Source organism: Aulostomus chinensis, chromosome 16 (assembly GCF_037954235.1).
Source record: "Aulostomus chinensis isolate RoL2024-O1b breed Wild chromosome 16, RoL_Achi_v1.0, whole genome shotgun sequence".
NCBI classification, from domain to species: Eukaryota; Metazoa; Chordata; class Actinopteri; order Syngnathiformes; family Aulostomidae; genus Aulostomus; species Aulostomus chinensis.
In genome coordinates this window covers 7826835-7847188 of record NC_141335.1, presented here as the reverse complement: position 1 = coordinate 7847188, position 20354 = coordinate 7826835, and the positions used below count along the sequence as shown (strand labels likewise).

Genomic DNA, 20354 nt, shown 5'->3' with positions numbered 1-20354 from the left:
GATTAACTACTTAGATATTGAGTGAAAAGAAATCTTTTGATATTCAGTTGTATTTAAAAAATTATTGTCCAATGCAAGAAAAATATCAAGGTTGGACACCGAATTTGCGTCATCCAGGGGAAAATTTTGATCTTGAAACTCATGCTTGAGTGCTCTGGTGGATGAATCATCAAGTAAACTGTACAGCATTCAAAACAAATTTAAAGCTAAAATCAATAATTAATCAAAGGCAAGTTCATTTTTACTCTCTCAAGTGAATCTCAGGTTAGTTCAAACTGTAATCTTTACTCTCATGTTAAAAACAAGATTCATGTATAATGCTTTGTTTTACTGGATGATTTTAAACTTTTAATGGTGTCCTCCATCACCACTCACAGCTAAATCCTCTACAAGCTTCTCCTCAAAGCTCTGGTCCTCAGCTGATATCCAGGATTTATTGTAGCCTCGGAGGAACAGGTTGACAGCTCTGTGCCTGGGGAGGGAAGGAGGGAGGAGGGAGAAGGCAACAAAAGATGCATTTGTCCAAGTCCATTGTACAAATGCAAATAAGATAGACAAAAACTATTAAACCAAACAGAGAGCTATGATTAAACCCATTATTACTTATTCATAAAAGTCTATCATGCAGAGGTGAGGAGAGTCTCCATCTTAACAGTGCTAAACTACAGCTTTAATTCACAAAACCTTTCTGTATGAGCTATAAAAACACAATCACCGGCTTTTCATATGAAAATATGTAAGGACCTGACTTGGCTGTGGCTGATTAGGTTTCACTTTACCCACTTTGACTATCTAAGACTCTCCTGCACAATACAGAACTGCAATTGACACACCTTAATAAGTGTGCAGTCCTGTGGTGCTATTATTCATTCAGTTATGTAAAAGTTCTTTGCGGAGAAGAAACTTTATTTTCTGTCTATCAATATATCAAAGTAAAGCCTTGAATTTAGAGCGAGCAAAAGAACTGCTGTGGTTTACAGTATCACAGATGTTAAATTGCTGATTTAATAAAGTTTGGTTATGTTCCTTCCTCTTTTCAGCATTTATATGAAGCTGTACTGTTTAAATTTTAATGCATTGCACAGGGCATTACTAAATTAGAAAAATATTCAAAACCACACATGGTAAATACTACTAGGTACATTCATAAATTATGATCAAAAGTAATTCAAAAAATAAATATATAAAATAAAGGCATTGACGTTAACAGATGGATTAAATGAGTGTTTTTACATGTTTTAAATTGAGGTTGACTATTCACATTCGTGCATATCTCAGCACGATATTCTTCAAGCGTTTGCTTTTCCTCTTAAACAGATCTTAATCTCTGTTGAGGTTCTAACAAAGTCTAGATTCTTGCCACACCTGCACATGCATTTCATTTCATGAACTGTACTTGTAGTTTATCATACATGTGACTATATAAATAAAGCAAATATCTGATAAGCAAGCACAACTCAAAAATGTCCATATATGCTGTGATCATGTGTTTGTACCTCGGTAGGTTGTAGAGGGGAGCCATCCTGAGGCAGGCCACCACCGCTTGTTTCCTGTGCTTAGATAAGACCGTGTACCAAGCAGGCTTCTTATTTCTTTGTGGGTGTTCCACCTGAGCCCAAAATCAAAGATAAACCAGAGTAACAAGGTAGTTCACATAAAACTCCAAGAACCAAAACAGTTTTCAGTCAATGTTTGTCTTCCATTTGTTCAGTACTACGGTAGCCCAGGACCCTCTAATGAAAGCTACTGAATAAAATCCAGTCACATTCATAGCAGTTACATTATTGACTCTGCCAAGGAGGTCATGTTTTCAGTTTGTATGGTAGTAGGATTAGGCAAAAACTAATTAAACTAATTCAGTGAAACTTGGTGGAGGGATGGTGCATTGGCAAAGGAAGAACTTGTCTTTGACGCAGCTCCAAATAAAGTGGTGGATCCATTTTTAAAACTCTGAAATGGGTAAATTTTGAAATTTTCATCAGTTAGGTTATGTTCAAAAATACCTGATACAGCCTTATGAATATATGCATGTGTATTAGAAAAATTTCACTCAATAATGAGCAAACTCAAAAAGTTGTAGATAGAATTTGGTAGGATGATGAATGTTGTACACATGAATGAATGAACATGTGTAGCCATCATGAAATATCACAAATATGAAATAAAACAGGCATCTTGCAAATTACTTCTAACGCTCACCTGGTCGAGGTAATAGAGGACTCGAGCTATTCCCAAAATCTTGTTGACAGTCCTCCGTGCATGAATGGTGGAACCCGACTCTGAATGAAGGGAGTCCCGCCACAAACACTTTGATGTCTTCAAGGGAAAATGGAATTGCACATTTATTTACTTATTCAAAGCTGCTGGTATTTCAACCATTCAATCAAATATATATGCAAAATGGTTCTCAAACCAGGAAATTGAGAGAGTGAATTAGCCAATCGGAGCAAGCACCTTTAACAGGATAAACACATGGAAGAATAAACTAATTAGCTTTCATTTAAAATGGAGAGACAAACAAACATCAGTTAGGAATCACTGACTCTTGTATTCCCTGTTGCTTGCATTTTCTCCCTGAATTCTCATGCTATCAACAGTATGGATCAAGGGTTGTGCAAAAATATTATCAAATTTTGTTTAAAAAGTGTACGCTAAGGACAAAAACAATATTTGATTGTTTCTCGTCACTGACTCGTGAATTAACTAATGCTGCTTGAGTACTCTGTGTAGAATTGTGAATGTTTTGTCGTAAAGACGTGGCTTGGTGAAAGATGGATTTTACAGGTGACAATTTACTTTCGCTCACTCGATTAAAACTACATGTATTCAGGCAGCGGGCAGCATGGCTCAGAGGCAGAGTGGTAGTCTAGCAACCGAAGGGTCACTGGTTCGATCCTGACTTCCTCCGGTGAACATGTTAAAGCATCCTTGAGCAAGATACTGAACCCCTAATTGCTCCTGATGGCCCTGCAATGGACTGGCGACCCATCAAGGGTGAACCCCACCTCTCACCCAATGTCAGTTGGGATAGGCTCCAGCCCCCCCCAACTATTGACGGATAAGCAGTAAAGAAAATGGATGGATGGATGTATTCAGGCACATTAGTGTACATGCAGAAAATATAGTCACCTTATTCGCACTCTTTAGAAGAATAATACACAAGCGTTATCTATTCATCCAATATACTTCAGCTTTTTCTTATCATTTGCACAGAGACTACAAATATGGGCAGTGACTGATTTGAGGTCCTTGGGATTTCCGTTCTACACAAAAGAAATGAAACTCCAAAGTGTGATGTCAAACCGCAATAACTCTTCCAATGTAAATTCAATAATAATACGGTATAAAACAGCATTAAAACAGACATAAAATGCAGGAGTGGTGTTTACCTGACTTTGGAGACATATAAAGTTTTTTAACACACAGTCCCGAATCTCATCTTCAGTGTTCCTCTGGGAAATACAAAAAAAAATAGAGGTTGCAGTATAAAAGTCAATAAAACAGACATATGCAAAGATACTCACCCCGCCAGAGACCAACAAACAAAGAATTAGGGTGAGATCCAACCTTTAATGTCATTACGTGACTTATAGTTGAGTTTTTCAGTTTAATCTTCAACAAATTATCACCACAATGTATTGTGTTCCAGTGATATATACTCAGGTTATCATGCTGACCAACTGGCCTCAGCCCGCTCTGTCTCAAAACACCACTTAAGGTGAATTAATGATACAAGAGGCAAAACATCAACTTTGCACTCGTATGCAGGAGACAGACCTTGCTGAGTAAAGAATTGAGTTTTGATGCTGAAGTTGCAATAATCAGGGTTAGCTGATTGTGCAATGTTACTGAAAGTGTTGTATCAGCTGTTAGCTTTTTGTGGCTAGCTCAATAGCTAGCTATTAAGTTCATATAATTTTATGTAGTTTGGAGAGTTACGATCAAATGGTTTTTTCCCCCATTTGTTTGTAGAGTGGGGTAAAAATTCAAAAGTTGGCCAGTGCTTATAAATGACACATTATGTGCTGATGGCATCCAAATCTCCAACCTACCTGAATGAAGCCAGTCTTAGCCAGCAGGATGAGGCTCTGGTCGCATGGAAAACAAACCCTGAGACCCACAGGGAGCAGTCTCTTCATGGACGCCACAATGAGAGACGTGTGTGTGGAATAGCGATCTCCCTTCTTCTTCATCCTCCTCTTATCAAAGGCAAACTGAGAATCGAGAGACATTTCATTCTTGATCAGATATTTTCAAATTGCAACAAAATTTGCACTTATTTCACTGATCGAAGAAATTATTTAAATGGCCAACCTTGGACATTTGGTCACTGTTGATCAGAAAAGCCAGGTTGTTGATTTCATTTTGGACCACATAGTTCTGTTCCTCCCACTTGAAATTCTGTTGTAGCAAACACAGGTTGAAAATACGACATGGTCTATGAGATAATATCCATTTAAACAATATTGACATAAGAAACAATGTTTTGTGTCCTGCTCACATGAGATTTGGACCAGAATATGAAGACCTCTGCCACCATGCCGAACAGCTGCTCAGCCTCAGGGTTAGACTCTTTCTGCCAGCTGGCCCTGTGAAAAATCGCCCAAAAAAACGTTATCATCATCACAGAATTCCCAGCAGTGGAGCTCAAAAAAGACCTGAAACAATAACTACAAAACCAACTGAACAACATGTGTCCCTTATAATATTTTGAAAGAAACACGCTCCAGAAAAAGGGGGATCTCAGATAAGCTGCGTGATATGGTAAGACAGAAAAAACACATTATTCAGAAGCCCTTTTTTTTTTTGTTAGACAAACTGAAAGGTTATCCAATTGATCAACGTTAATAATAATAGTAATTGGCAATTCTGCTCATTTCATAAATCACTGTGGTAAAATTTGACTTCCTATTTGCTTTTTTATATTGTATACGTCACAATTCCTGATTAAAAAAAACATTCAGGATAAAGCAAGTCAATCTGTGATATTTCAAAATATATCATTTCAACAAATGCCAAGAGACATCTTGTGAAAAATCAAAACATTTTGAGAAAAAAAAAACCAACCCTTCATGCCCACAACTGTCTGTGGTTCTGTCTTACCGATTACAATCCACAAACGGGATGAGGAGAGGATAGAAGGCATAGAGGTCTCGAACCAGGATAGTAAACTTTTCCTGTATCTGCAACTCTGCCTCAGATGTTCCACAACCTTCAGCTTTCAAATGCTCCTCCTCTAGAAGCACATGTTCTGCCCTCTTCCTCAACTTCTCCATCAATGGCACGAAGTGGCTCTTTAACAGCTCAGCGCTGGCTTTGCATATGATGGGCTGACAAAAAACTGAGAATAAGGCTGCCAAATGTTAGTAGCAAATAAAAGAGTACAGAAATATTGTCATACAGGCACACAATTGTAGAATACCTGCCAGCTGTTTCATCCAGTCACCCTGGGTCGCTCCCACATGGTTGTGGATGATGCGAAGGATGTGGCCAAGAAGGTCGCTGGCATGCTGAGGAATAACAGAGGTGCAGTTTGGGCTGTCTGTGTGACCCTCGGGACCCCAGGGCCACCAACGAGACACATAACTGCAAAGCATTGGTAAGATGACTTCTGTGACATGGATGTAGTCAGGCTGGCGAGCTGCAGCACCGGCACCTGCCAACTCCTCCACATCATCCAGCGCCTTTTCCAGAGAGGGAAGAAGGGGACACATGTCCTCCACGTGAACCGGCAGGCCCAGGTCTAGGAACAGATAGGGATGAGACCGTACCCTTATCTTCTTATTCTACAATTTGGTGCTCATTTCATTGACTGCATGAAGAATTATGAATCAGTATTACAATTAAATGTGATATTTGTTTGCTCTTTTTGACACTAATCATTCGTGGAAGTTGAGTTAATCAAATGGATGTTTAATGAGTATTCAGGGAAAAATGAAAATTGCAAATGGCACAAATATGAGCATTTAAAGAAATGTCCTTGTCGTAAAATTGAACAGGGTAACAGTCCTCAAAAATCCCCAGACTGCATCTTATAGTGATATACTCACTTTTTCAGAGAACTGGCAACTGCAAATTCTTATTGTTACAAAAACTCTTACAACAAGGAAAGAGTATGATGTATCGATTGAATAAATGCTCATTTTTAGTCTTGATTTAGCAATTTAGGAATTGAAAATAAAAAATACTAAAAACAACAAAAGGGTTACAATTCATGAGTGAATCAATTTTTTCCCATCTGAGGAAATCAAAGAACAGAGATGGGAAAAATAAAAAAGAGGTGTGAAATATTCAGGGAGCCCAAAATAAAAGGATAAAGCCAATAAAACCAAGTGTTTATCTGATTGTGCAGATGTATGTTTATTACCATCTCTCTCAGCAGCACTCAGGGTGTTGTAGATGGAGAATGGGTTGGTTTGGTTGATGGCTGGCTCCAGGAAACATACCGGAAAAGCCCCAGTCAAGGCTGCCAGACAAGCGCCTGCTGCCAGGCTCTGCCTGAATGGAAACACACTGTTACACAGACAGTGTCCACACATAATCAAGTTCTTTTTTTAACTGTACTTGCGTTCTTGTTTTTTGGTGTCAAAGCCTCTATACACTTGTTCAGCTCAACAAAGAGTCAGTATTGTGTGTATATTAAAAACTGCTGTGGCCAAATATTGTAAGCATGAAGTCACGTAGGGCAGCAGGCAGTACCCTTCCATGTAGATGCTGCTGGTGGTGCCCAGGGAGTAGAGGCTGTTGAGGATCCTGTAACAGGACAACTGGATACTGCCCACTGCAAAGACAAGGCAGTACTTAAAGCTTAGATCTTTGAAAGGTTCTTAAAGAAAACAGTCAAGGACACCAAGGGTAGATGCCGCTTGCATACTATCACGGCGCGATGGACTAGCTAGACGGCTTATTCAGGTAATGGATGATTCCTGGAAGGTCACATTAGTAAGGGAGACAATATGCTCCTGCTGCTCTGGGCCAATGACTGAGACACCTAATGAGAGCTGCTTTCAAAGACATGGAGGGTAAGAAGTTGAGGGGAAAGGAGGAGGCATCCCCGAGTGATTTTTGAGGGGTATGGAAACCAGCTGTTCCATCCTGCTTAGCATATGGAGGAAAAGGAATAGGACCAGTTGAAATGTGTATGTGATGGTTGAATATTTACAAGCTGATACAAGAATGCATGTTAATGTAACATTTTGGGTGAAATGGGGAAAAATGTAAAGCTGAAAATCTATATGCACTAGCTGATACAAGTCCCATGTTTTATTTATAGGATTTTACAATTCAATAAGATAGATCTTACATGGCTTAGTTCAATGGCATTGACAATTCTAGGAGACACACATGACATAGAGCACCACTTTTATCTCAGAAGAGAACAAGTGACAGGAGACTCTTCCCCCTACATTGATTTTTTTTAAACCCACCATAAGCCCCATCTCTTTTCTTTAGCCTTTTAACACTCATCTGAGGATATGACCAGAAAAATGTATTATTTATCTATTCTTTATCATATTCTACACATTTACGTACGATTCGATCTTCATATTCTGTCAGTGTTTTAATTTTACAATCAAGTGAGGGCCCATTTATTTATAGGGCCCATTTCTAGTGTACATAAGTCTGTTTCAGCAGATCAATTCATCTAAATACATGTAAATAAAGTAAAGGGCTACTTTTCAAGACATATAAACATACATACATACTGACATTGTATGAATATAAAAGCAGAGTAAAAGTGAGACAGAAAACCAAATTAAAACAGAATAAGAGAGCATTAAAATACATTAAGTGGACTGAAAACCCAGGAGGTAATCTCAGACTTAACTAAAAAAAAAAAAAAAAAAAGGACTTGTCACAGGACTTAATGTGAGAGGAAAGCAAGTAAAACCTTGTCATTAACAGTTCTGAACTGAGAAAGGGGGGAGTGGTTGCAAGGATGACCTATATGACCAGTGGGCAGAATATGGAATTAGATGATTGGTAATGTATTGCAGAGCTAATCCATTAAGGGCAATGAACGCAAATAGTGTATAGTGTAAAATCAATGTATTTTAACTCAATTGAAGTCAAGGAAAGGTGGGATGTTTCTGCTCCATGTATAGAGAATTACAATGGTCAAAGAAAGAGGAGACGACAGCATGGTGTCCAGGTTCTTGTGAGGTGAAAACATCTTTAATTTGAATTAAGTTCTAAACTGATGAAAGCAACCTTTCACAAAACAACTGACTTATTGTTTTACTATTTGACAAAAGCTACAAGTAAAAGCAAAATTATTTGTTTGTCGAATTTTTGAATGGGTTTTCAACTAGAAATAATATCTGTGGTCAACACTAGCTGAAGATATCTTAAAATTCAAAAGTACTGCATGAAATACATCAGTAAATATTGCATTTGGCAATTTCAAAGCATTGCTGTTTCTTAAATTTGTTATTCTATTCCCTATGTATTTTTGTATCACTGTCAATAATCTTAGCTCTGTAAAAGTTCTCCATTGAAACCTTTAAATAAACTCGATAACCAGAGTGACCCAAGTTTATAAATGCATGAGAAATGAATGCAGACCTGTCACCATTCTAGCTCTTACCCAGCATGTCCACACCATAGTTTTGATTGCCAAGATGCTGGAAGAGAGAAGAGAGAGTGGGGAGAAGGATGGAGGTTGTGTAGGTGAGAACCTTGGCTACACCTCGAGCCTGTTGACCTCTATTCGGTGGCAAAGACACCAAGGTCACAGAGAGGTTTTCCACCGTCATCTCCAGATCAGCTGCAGCAGCTTCAAAGAATGAATGCAGAGATGCCTGGATATTGTCTGATGATGACTTCATCAATGTCCTAATATCAAAGGATGAAAACGTTAGAGTTTGTGTTGCAAACTATATGCAACTGAAAGAATTTACAGAGTTTTTAGCAAAAGGGAGACAATGTTGAATGAAAAGTATCCAAAATTAAAATGCTATGGGTGTAATGCAGTGTCTCTTTCAGCTAGCCATAATAAAACCAGTTAAATTGCCTAAATCGGTTGCTAATTTATCTTGCAGACAAATCAAAATGACATCAATCTCTGCTGAGCAAAGATTCTACTTTTAGTGTTATGCTTCAGAGGCATTGTCCTCTGAGAGTCAAAGTAATACCAACCACATTCGATAGCATCAACGTGTCAGTGGATCAATTACGCCAGTCACCTAATCCGCAGGCATGGCATGTAACACTGATGTGACCGCAGGCAGAGAGCGAGGAGATCAATTTAGGCAGAGTGTGACTGTAGTGCCATCTAGCTACCTGGCATCCAGAGCCTGGGCCAAAACACGGAGGCAGCTTGCAACAGAAGAGGTTTCATGTCCTGCAAAAACAACAACAGTAACAAGAGCTGTTGACACATTAACACATTCAAACTGTGGATATGCAGACAAAAATATATGTGACAATAGATTATGGCTGTTGTAAGCACACACAAAGCCTCAGATGACAATCACTATGTATGTAACAAATAGCCAAGCAAATTGAACATTTTTATGTCTGAATAAGGATTATTCCCAGACAATTCTTACCAAAGAGAGAGATTCTGTGTCTTACGAGAGCTGCAAGCTTACAAAAGAGGCTGCATGTGAGAAGACAAGAGAAGTGTCATTTCGGAGGCAGAGGAGGAAAACAAACACAGCAAAAGGAGGCGTTGCCTTTGAAAACCTTTAATAAAAGTGTTCAATTTTTTATGCAAAAAAAATTTGAGCAATTGTCCCATAACACAGTTTGCAAGAACTGCTCAAAACCAGTTAAAGTGAAAGTAGATGCCGAGCTTTAAATTAACTCATCCCCAAATCCAGACAAGAAGATAAGTACTCTTTATCTATGCAGAAGGTGCAGTAGGGGGCAACACAACCACTGACCGTTGGGCAGTTTGGCATAATGACTGGTAGTTGATGGGCTGATTAGCATAACTCTCCCCATCAAATGATCAGGTTCTGGATCTTGGTTAGTACCAAAGTGATCCTCCTAATTATTTCTTATAAAGTTGGCCATGATTGGTGGCAACACTCTCTGCTCTAACTACCAGCAGTTTGGCTGACCACAGGTGCTGTATCAAACCACTGCTTCCAGTCAGGAAAGTAGTTCCGGCCATCTGTGTGATTCAAAGATTACAATGTCTGTTATGTTAAATTATTTCACAATGAATGCCATGCACAAAAAATAGTTATAGTAATGTAGGCAAATATCAGTTTGTGGTGTATTTGAAGACTTGTGACAGAGGTATGCTAACCTGCCCCCAATGTGCCAAGCTAACCAGTGGTCAGCAGGTCTCAGCTCTGTAACGCACACACATAGAAGAACACATACTGTACCTGGTAATCATCTCCTTTTCCTTTTTTGAGGCATGACATCTATTAACATTTGAGGTGAGGGAAACGGACAGAAAATACAAACGGTGGCTTTTCACAAACTGTTCCAAAAGAGGGAGGACGACCTGTATGGGAGGTAAACAAACATCATCACTCTCTAAGTCCACATGTAAACAAGGAAGAAAAAGTAGTCAGGGGAGAAAAAAAATTCTTGAACTTTATGACATTCTTGTTAATCATTCTCGATGAAACCCATTTCCCCTTTACTTCCCTTCTAACTTGCCTCAAAGACTGAGTGCTTGCACCTGCATGAATTCAACCACTATTAATATTAGTATCCCATTACACTCAACGGAGAGTTCTATAGGTAGTGTTCATTGAAGATACACCTACTGGCCACTTCACTATGTAAATCTGGAATATGTGATGTCATCCAATGCAACAGATCTCCCACAAATTTTACTTTAATGAAGCTCATGGTGTTTTGGTAACACTGTCAGACAAGTAATAATTCTACTTGATGTTCCTTTTATGAGGCCATAGTAGGTGGTAGAGATGTACCGTGAATAAAAACCTCTTTCCCACAGCACAACCCCATTGACATGTAAGTTTTTGACACCTAGGTGAATTCACTAGTAAAATCAACTGATCCTGTCCAGACAAGAAGTTGCTTTTCCGTTATTTTTTTTTCCACAACAGTCAATGCATCAGAAAAAAGTGACAGGTGTTGTCAAAGAACCTTAAAAATGTTGTCTCTTGGGCCTCTAAACTCTGGTGTGCTAGAATGGAGCATGGTGAGCAGTCACAGTGTTTTTGTAACTATTTCCTCTCTTTTGCTTCAGTAAGATTTCCAAATCCAAGACTGACTGAAAGGTCAGGTTGATTTTGTGGCCAAAAAGTCAGAGGGGGCTACCGTCAGAGGTAAATAGCCTTCATTGCCTTGATGGTCTATGTATTGTGTATGTTATTGACAGTGGAGCCATTTGCCAGTGGTGGCAAATCATGGCTTTTACCCATGTTTTCTGTTCACATAAATGGTGATCAGAGCTGAAACAAATAAATATTGTGTCCACTGGAGTCATTTAACCCAGGAGTGAATAAAGATTAAACCCTTTCCAATTACAGAAATGGGAAATTGTGGGCAAGTTTTTTTGGACAGTGAGAAAGAGGCTTAATGTCCTCCCATGTAAAAAAAAATGGTGGCCAAAATTTGAAAGAAATCTCTGAATAAAATGCAGTACAATTACCACAGCAAACTAAAACCTGAAAAATAAATCTTTTCCCACAGTGTAAATCCAAAGTGAACATTCATCTCTGTAAAGGCAGCACTGATAAAATTCGATCCTAGAAGTGTACCAATGAATACATTTTCTTGTAGACGCTGAACGTGTTATGATCAGGTCCAGAATGACAGTTTGCTGGTTCAAGCAGTGTCTGTCTATCTTACCCAAGTTCATAATGATGGGCTCAACAAGGACCTGAGAAGAAAAAGGTCATACATTTTTCACCCTATCCGCTCGTCCTATGAAGCACTATCAATTCACAGACACTGGTGTGTGAGTGCATTGCTGAGTGGGAGATGTGGGTCATAGAGATCTGAAGCATGACTGTTCAGGGTCTTGGCTGACTGGGTCTGACTCTGGGGGTCTCATCAATGAAAAATAACCCCTTCCATTTGTTCCTTCGAGGCAGAACTGCGTGGGACGGTTTAATCAATGTCCTGATGGCAATCGACACACCCACATGGATTTCTAAAATGGTTAAATAAATTACACAGCCACATAGGATTTTACATAGAAGGGTTGCCCATGGCAACCATCTAACAAAATGAATTAGATGACATAGATTAAATTAAAACATGAATAAAAAGAAGAGAGAAAATTTCACTGTATGAATTAAATTAGCATGACTACAATGTTAGTGATTACATATCTGGTGGTGTTTTGTTATAGTTTTTATTTGAATGTGATCTCAAACAAACCTTGAGAAAGAAATTAAGAGGTTGTGGGTGTGACGCTCGCTCTCCTTTCGACATCTGACCTCTGGCTTGCATCACTTCTGGAAAGAAAATCACAAGGGATTGTTGGATTTTAAAGTAGTCAAGCCCTAAAACTACAATAACACTACAACCAAACAGGAAAATAAAAGCGTGTGTTTTGGTTTGTTTACATTGGAGGCACACATTTGCACATGGGAAAGATTGGTTGACACACCCCGACCTATTCTGCACAATCTCATGATGGTTGAAATCAGAACTACCCTGAGGCAGAGTTGCTGAACGTTAACACAAGAGAATGATGTTCAGTATTCATACAACGAAGTGTGAGTGTTCAAGACTATAATCACATGTTCAAAATACCATAGTCTTAAGTAGATAAGGTCAATGTACTTTTGGATGTATAGGTCAAGGATCAACTGACGCGGGTGTTTCATTTTAAATGATTACCTCAAACATAATTTGATTGGTGTTTTAAAGTGATTACCCCAAAACCACTAGTCCAGTTTACATGAAACTCCCTAATACATTTTCAGGCAGATCTGTATCACTGAGCAGATTCTAGTTTGGTTTATTTGCCACTTTCAATCAACAATATGAGGATCCTGATAAAAGTTTATTTCAGCGTGGGCTATTTACAGAGGGAGATCTACTCTATTTATGAAATTCAAGCTTTATCTATTTCTATTCAACATTCACTGAACACAATACGGTTACCCAGCTCCAACATGTGCTCTTGGGCCTCCTCAGTGTAAGACAACAATCGCTGCAGGAGAGTGTAGCCAAAGCTGTTGGCTAAGGCTGGAAAATCTGTCTCTGCTGTCTTCCGATCTCTGTAGAAAGAGAGAAAAGTGAAACAGGGTCAGTAAAACCAAACAGTCCAAAGAACAATTAGCTGTAATTTAAAAGATTGTGCTGATGTATTTTACCAGAAAAGATTTGATATTGTGCCGTTTTTCAGTTTGGGTTCTTTAGTATACTAAAGTTAGAAAAGGACTGGGGTGTGTTTGTTATAAAGCCTGCTGTATAGCGAGAGCAGTACCACCGAGACTTATTTAGTACCCATTTCATGCTTGTCTGTTTGTCCTTCTGCAAACATAAGCCCTCGGTTTGCTCACCTCCATACTGTGTAGCCATTGAGCTGAAGGAACTTGAGCACATCCTGGGCTCGTTGCCTGAATGTGGTCTTCTCCTTTGCAGTCAGGGTATCATAGGGCACAAGCATCGAATGGCCCCGTCCTCCAGAGGAGACAAAAGGGTCAAGCAACATACAATTTTGTGGAATATTCTTTGTGCTCTAGGATTGGAGAGGAATGAAATATAAGAATGAATAGTTAATACTGCACCTTTACTCTCAAGTTCAACTTTCTTTCTCTTGGCCCAGGCGTTGTGATAGTTTTCTGCCAACTTTTCAGCCATAGCCTAAAGTAAAGACGAAAAAAAAACCATCTGTGTTCATGTGGTCACATGTCTGAAGCAGTAGTTTGTTTAAATGGTAAACAAAAACATTACAAGTAGACAGTCTCCTAATATACCAGGAGCACACAGACCTACTGCACCGACATATTTACACAGCCCTGATACGAAGTGAGTGACAGAGGGGTCACTTATTCACTTTTCACACTTCAGGGAACACCGAGCTGTTTAAGACAAAGTTATATATTTACGTCTGAACAGGTAACGCCTACAACAGCAATCTATAGCACAAAAATGATTGCATAATCGGACAAATCCTAACTGGAGTCTGACTGATTCACTGACTCTCACACATTTATCAGAGTCTGTATGTATATTGGTGAAGTGAAAAGTTGTATTTTACAGTTCATAAGGCAGAAAATGTGCTTTAATGCCATTATAAATGGCATATTAGTAAAAACAAAAAAATGATGAAACACTCCAGGTAATGGGTCGTGCATATAATATAATTAAAAGTAATATACATCTTATTTTTGTATAATATTGGAATCAATATGAGCTCCATAAAGAGATAAACAAAATCTCTCAGGCTATCCCTCTTGACGTGTAAAACAAAAACAAAAAAATTGATTATTTTGATGAAGAATACACGGCACAAAGCATTAACCCCTCATTAACATTTCACCTGATCATGGATCGGCTGATCAAGGAGAACAAGAGTTTGTGAGTATGAAAAAATATAATCACTTACACACTGATCCCATGATAGGGTGATGCTGCTCATGTCCATTGGTTTGGGGCTGAAGGTTGATGCTCCCTCAAAAGATAACTAGAACAAATTGTTGTTTATTTAATTCACAGAATCATGTAAAAGACAGTTGTATACATTTTTACTAATGAAGTCTAATTGTGAAAAAGACCATTCTGATTGGAAGACAAAATAAAATCACAAACTTGTTCCCCATGAAAATTGACAAGAAGCAAAGTAAACAGTTCAAATAGCTGCTGTGTTAACTGTGTCTGACAGTATAAATTAAAACTTTCTTAACAGAAACAAAAAACAGAGTCAGAAAATTGCTGCGCATACAAAAAACAGATGAAAGCATTTAAAAGACAAAGGGAAAAGAGAAACTGTATCAATTGGTGTCAAGGATAAAAGGGAGACTTGCAAATAAGAATTTCTGAAAAGTAAGCAAAACCAAAGATAAAAGCATCAGCACTCCTAAGGAGGGTCATTCCAAGGTCTGGAGGGGGGGTCAAGCAACAAATTACCCTTTGGTTTTTAGTCAAGACAAGAGATTTACTCCAAGTTCCAAGATTGGAGATAGCGATGATGCCAAACCAGCCTTAATGATCGAAAGTATGTCAAAACTGATGGTGCAGCAAATGCAAGAACAGTGCAATAGTCACTTTTATCGGAACCAGTTACAAAACCTTGTTTCTAGCAGCATTTTGTACAAGTATCAGAGAATAAACAGACTTTTGGCTGAAATAGTCCAGACATACTAAAATAAATCTCTGTCAGTGAATGACAGAACTGATTGGATTTTGGTGATATTCCATAGCTGATAAAAAACATGACTGGAAAGCCTTTTTTGTTTTTACATGGAGGTGCAGTAAAAACTAGAGTCAAATGTACAAGTTCTCTAGCAGAGGGATTGAACTTGGAAGCCAAAGAGGAGCCCTAACCTGTTGAGGGGCTCACACCTCAGATGACCCCAGATTTGCTGGAGAAAATGATCTCTAACACTCATACCTGCCCAGACTGAGAGATTCTACGTGTGCAGGTATGCAAGCCGAATGGATCGCCTTCTTTAGTCCGTTCTACAGTCCACCCAAAGGCCAGCATACTCTTTATAGTCTCCTTAATGGACCAGCGGTATGCCTCCTTGTCCTAGAAATAAAAATCATCCACAAGTAAAACTCAACTAAATTGAAAGAGAGAAGAAAAATATTTTTTGAAAGATTTCGATAACTCAGAAACTTGAAGAGTGTGTTGTCCACTGTGTACAATGTGCACCGTAAAAAAAGTAATAATTCATAGAGGTAATAATTCAAAGACCACGAATAGAGGCCATTTAATTTTTTATATTGCATACACCTTATTGGGTATTCATGTGCCTCTGAAATTTGTCTGTTCTGGGTTTTCTTTGCTGAAGCACATTCATTCTTCCACTCTTCCTTCCTCCCTCCCTCTCTCTATCTCACCTACACACACACACACACACACACACACACACACACACACTCTACCTTTTCATTCAGAGCTCTGTATGGCTTTAGAAGAGGGTGAACCTTGGTGTTCTCACATAGTTGCTCCCCGTGAACCCAGCCATTGGCAAACTGACAAAGACAACAGACATATTCACAAGAAATAACACAAAAAAATGCAGACATCAACATATAAGCTCAAACACATCATACCTAAATGTTTCCCTCATGCCCAAAAAAAAAAAAAAAAAAAAAGTCTTGGAAATTTATTCCTAGGGGTTCAGTCCTAACCAGGGTTACTTTTCACAAACTCTAATTTGTCAAATTAAACTGCACACTCACATTTCAGGACTTTTTAATGATATATTACCTTATCCAGCGACCACTTCTCATGAGTATGCTCAGCATATTTGTTCACTACGAGCTCCAGCCTCTCAGGCACAGACATACTGGTGGAGGGAAAGAAATCATGCATCACTGGATAGAGCTGCATTCAGCTAGAACAGACACTTAGTTTTAAATATGGCACTTGTCACCTAGTCAACTTCATCTACAATGTTCTTTAGATATATCAAAAATAAATAAAGTACAATTTTGTCCACCAGCAATAAAGATCCCTGGTCAGAGTCTTACTGGGAAGTATCTACAGGCTGGGGGTCGAAGTGTCCGTCCATATCCATGGAGGTTTTTTTCTCAGTCATGCAGGTGGGGTCCATGTGGTCAGGGGGCAGGGCCTTAGCCATTGCAGCCAGACACTGAACACACAGCTTTAATAACTGTGGCTCATACGGCTATAGAGTAGGAGACAGAAGAGGACAAGAGGAGACCGTGAGTGGGAGGAAGGAAGGAAATGAGAGAGCCATGGGATGTACATGAGCAGAGAGAAGACTAGATAAAATGGAACAAAACAAGAACGCCAAACACGTTTTCCAATTACTGAAGAGGCTGCAAAGATCAACTGATCCCATACAAGAACTCTATCTGCCCATTAAAAAAGTCAGAAAGGAATACAGTGATTGCGCATCATTTATGTCCACATCACTTTTAACTACGGGTGTAATCTGTAGAGCTTCCACCAAAACTAATGCAAAAGCCAGTTTTTGCTAAATTAATGTGATCGGAGCTAAAATGTAAAGGCTTCTTTCTTGGCTCATGCTTTAACCCTCCACCAAATTTAATGAAAATCAGCCTGGTAGATTTTTCGTAAAGCAAACAAATGCAGGGAAAAACACGTTTCACATAAATGCAAAGCAGACTTAGCGTAAACATAGTAGATCAAGTGGAATTCTGTACACCTACACAATGTTATACATAATGTATTATCCCACGAAGCTACTCAAGCGTAATACTCAGTGTGGGCTTGGCTTCTGCAGCCGTTTGATGTGGGCCAGATGTGAGACTGGGATGACCTGATGAACCCAGTTCTTTGATGTTTCCAGGTTGTGAACGAGACAGATAAGAGTCTGTCAGAAACACACCGGTGCGTGTTTACACTGAAATCAAAGACGCTTCAGTTAATGATTACGTCTCTCATCATTTCCAACAAGTCTCTTTAAAGGAGGGAGGTTTCATACCAGGACATAAAAAATTAATGTCAAGTGTGTTACATCATCCTAAAACAAGTCTTTGTCCAAGTCTATGCCATAACTGAGCTTTCCTACAAAGCGGTGCCAAGCCGCATTTACATCACCAAAACACTAGTTGGCAGCAGAACTTCTCTCCCAATGTGCTGCGTATTTCAAACAATGATATCTGAAACTGAGTGAGCGGTGGTTGAAATGCAGTTCCATTTATTTAGGGGAAAAAATGAATGCTGAAAAGAGCTGAGAAGCAGAACATTCACAGCTGTTGTCTGCATCGCAGATATGTGTACCTACGATGTAACCTAACATAAATCGAGCTTTAGTCTTTGGAGGCTCTTTGGAAATTGTTTTAAATCATGAAAATCCTTTTAAAAGTTGCTTGAGAGTTATCACAAAAATTGTTGCAGTTTTACCTTCTTTGTCAAAGCTTCAAACACCCCCCAGAACAACTTCCGAGATAAGTGGAGCTCCTCTTCTGAGGCCAATCCATGTTCTCCCTGCCCTCCAGTTAGTGAGTAGTACTTCCACCTCTGCTCATAGTGACTGGTCAAGAGCTGGTAGAGCAAAGTGGAGACAAAACTCAACCAAGTGGCAAAATGTTGGTGCATTGATATATTTTCATTTTTTTGTAGCTACCTTTAGTGGCATCTTGCTGTGGTTTGTGAGATTAGGAACATCAAAGACGAGTCGTCGAAGAAGAGGCTGCATCATGGATGGCTGGAGTTTACTGAGGACACCAAATGACTAACGAATTACACACGGACACACAACCCATAAACTAACATACACACACAATGAATCATGTCATTACAGACTGACAAGTATAACTGAGACGATACCGTAGGCAAGATGTTGATTAGATTAACATTTTCATTTATTGGGTAAATTATATCTAAATTAGGCAAAAATGAGCTTTATTGGGATTCATTAAATATAATGAGGGGGGATACTGCAGTGATGTGTCTGCATCGCTTAACAGTCTGTTGCTGCTGTCTCCCAGTTTGTTTTTCAGTGCACTGGGATTTGGTCAAGCAACAAAATAACAGTGAGAACATTTGAAATAGGAGGCCTACTATGCTATAACTCATACAGTACAACGGTAGCAGGATGCAGAGAACAAATTTAATCTAGTCAGAGAAAAGATACAAACCCATAGTTGATCTAAAGATGACAACTTTGTAGTAACTCTGTGGGTTGTTTCACTACATCAACTCAAATTCCTACCTGCAAACAGCCAACAAACATTCTTCAATGGTGTCTCTCTGAGCTTTGGTCAAGCTTGAAGCCCTGGAGAGGCTATATATTGCCTGGATGAGAGAATCCACCAGCAAGGAATGGTCCTTTAATCCACAGAAGAGTTCTGAACATTTGGTAAGGAGGGGAAGCACAGCTGAGCATAAGTATCTGTTGAGGGCCAAGGCCATGTCAGTGGATCCAAAGTCAACCTGCAGAGAGCAAGAAGGTCACAGTCACACACAGAGTCCAATTAACTAAGCTGAGCTAAAGGGATAAAACTGTGACCGCGAAGGAACATTTCTAATTATGTTTCCTCAGAATAAAAAACAAAAACCCATTTCAAATTTTGAGGAAAATAAAACACTTGAATTCTGCATGAAATGATAATATATAGATGAACAAAGGGTGGCAGTGGTTATTTCTGTATTGGTGATGGAGAGCAGCTGCGATCAATACAAAGTCATAGGTCACTACACTTCAATACTACACTGAATTTCTGTAATGGGGCAAAAGTAAGTAAAACTTTCTCTGCTTACAGTGTCAAGAGAGACGGCCGTCTGAAGGTCAGGCAGAAAGCCAACTTCTAGTAAGTGAATAAGAAAACTCTGGGTCTCGATGCCATAAACCCGATCGAGGAACAGAACCATAGCTGCCTTGTGGTCTGGGGAGAACACCGTAGCTAAATCAGCCTCCACGATCGTACCATCTGAAAGGACAAATTATAAACATGTTCAGCTGTATATGGAGCATTTTGATGTGCTGTCTTTCTGGTTTTTGAAGAATCTTACCAGAGCTGGAGAGAAGTAAGCTTTTGTGTATTTTCATGTCTCACCAAGGTTTCCTCTACTCCAGGGTGCAAGCATCCTAACTAGTTGCTTCAGACGCTAAACCTATTCACACTATCTTTAAGAAAATATTCTAGACAGCAATAATACAATAATGACTGGATTTTTGGTTTCAACCAAAGCATATTTGCCTCATGAGATTAAAAAAAAAAAAAATCACAAATATTTATGGGACATTTCACTATTTGCTTTTGCCCAAAATAACACAAAATAAAAATCAGCAGGAGAGTTACAGACAATGAACTGTAAGGGTCAGCAGCACAAAAAGAGAACATAGCAATAGGATATTATAATGCCTCATATTCTATTGACATAGAAGCAGAAAATAATTCTTGAAGACAGTATGAATTAAAGCTTTTCATTATGGATGAAAATTCATTGTCTAGATATGGTTACCCTAAGATCTTGGCCTTGTTGACTGCCGTTGCGCTATCGGCTAAGAAGATGGCATTCACAGACAGCAGAGATAAGTTTTTATATGCTGATATCTGATAAGGAATTTCATCTATTTTTTTAACTTTCTTGGTCTTATCCTCATAATTCATCTGTAAGGATAAGAGCTGATGTGACCCTGGGCCTTGACCTTGGGCTGGGAGTGAACCTGTGGAGTCTTCCAGAAGTTCTTTTATATTCGTAAATTCATTGTTAGAATACTCGCTGATAGTAAAGCTGACGCTTACGACGCCAGCGTTATCCTGATGCATAGCTGTGTTTAGACAGTGTGAAGGTC

General features: G+C 39.0%; 1 protein-coding gene across 6 annotated transcripts in view; it reads right to left on the bottom strand.

Annotated features, from left to right (window-relative positions):
* ryr2b (ryanodine receptor 2b (cardiac)) overlaps positions 1 to 20354 on the bottom strand; it is a 176394-nt gene that overhangs the window by 126730 nt on the left and 29310 nt on the right. For all 6 annotated transcript variants that reach the window (XR_015109326.1, XM_086179632.1, XM_086179631.1 and 3 more), the window contains 28 exons: positions 19316 to 19485; positions 18768 to 18988; positions 18180 to 18270; positions 17957 to 18097; positions 16594 to 16751; positions 16331 to 16409; positions 16003 to 16092; positions 15506 to 15643; positions 14501 to 14578; positions 13680 to 13755; positions 13452 to 13572; positions 13051 to 13166; positions 12319 to 12395; positions 10341 to 10462; positions 9552 to 9601; positions 9283 to 9343; positions 8588 to 8835; positions 6700 to 6781; positions 6368 to 6498; positions 5423 to 5743; positions 5104 to 5341; positions 4502 to 4589; positions 4315 to 4401; positions 4053 to 4214; positions 3390 to 3452; positions 2200 to 2316; positions 1497 to 1609; positions 376 to 472 (listed from right to left, as the gene is read on the bottom strand). Coding sequence is in view for 5 of the 6 variants with exons in the window: in XM_086179632.1 (XP_086035758.1) it covers positions 376 to 472; positions 1497 to 1609; positions 2200 to 2316; positions 3390 to 3452; positions 4053 to 4214; positions 4315 to 4401; positions 4502 to 4589; positions 5104 to 5341; positions 5423 to 5743; positions 6368 to 6498; positions 6700 to 6781; positions 8588 to 8835; positions 9283 to 9343; positions 9552 to 9601; positions 10341 to 10462; positions 12319 to 12395; positions 13051 to 13166; positions 13452 to 13572; positions 13680 to 13755; positions 14501 to 14578; positions 15506 to 15643; positions 16003 to 16092; positions 16331 to 16409; positions 16594 to 16751; positions 17957 to 18097; positions 18180 to 18270; positions 18768 to 18988; positions 19316 to 19485 (3536 nt within the window). In the remaining variant the exon portion in view is untranslated. The remainder of the gene's footprint in view (positions 1 to 375; positions 473 to 1496; positions 1610 to 2199; positions 2317 to 3389; positions 3453 to 4052; positions 4215 to 4314; positions 4402 to 4501; positions 4590 to 5103; positions 5342 to 5422; positions 5744 to 6367; positions 6499 to 6699; positions 6782 to 8587; positions 8836 to 9282; positions 9344 to 9551; positions 9602 to 10340; positions 10463 to 12318; positions 12396 to 13050; positions 13167 to 13451; positions 13573 to 13679; positions 13756 to 14500; positions 14579 to 15505; positions 15644 to 16002; positions 16093 to 16330; positions 16410 to 16593; positions 16752 to 17956; positions 18098 to 18179; positions 18271 to 18767; positions 18989 to 19315; positions 19486 to 20354) is intronic.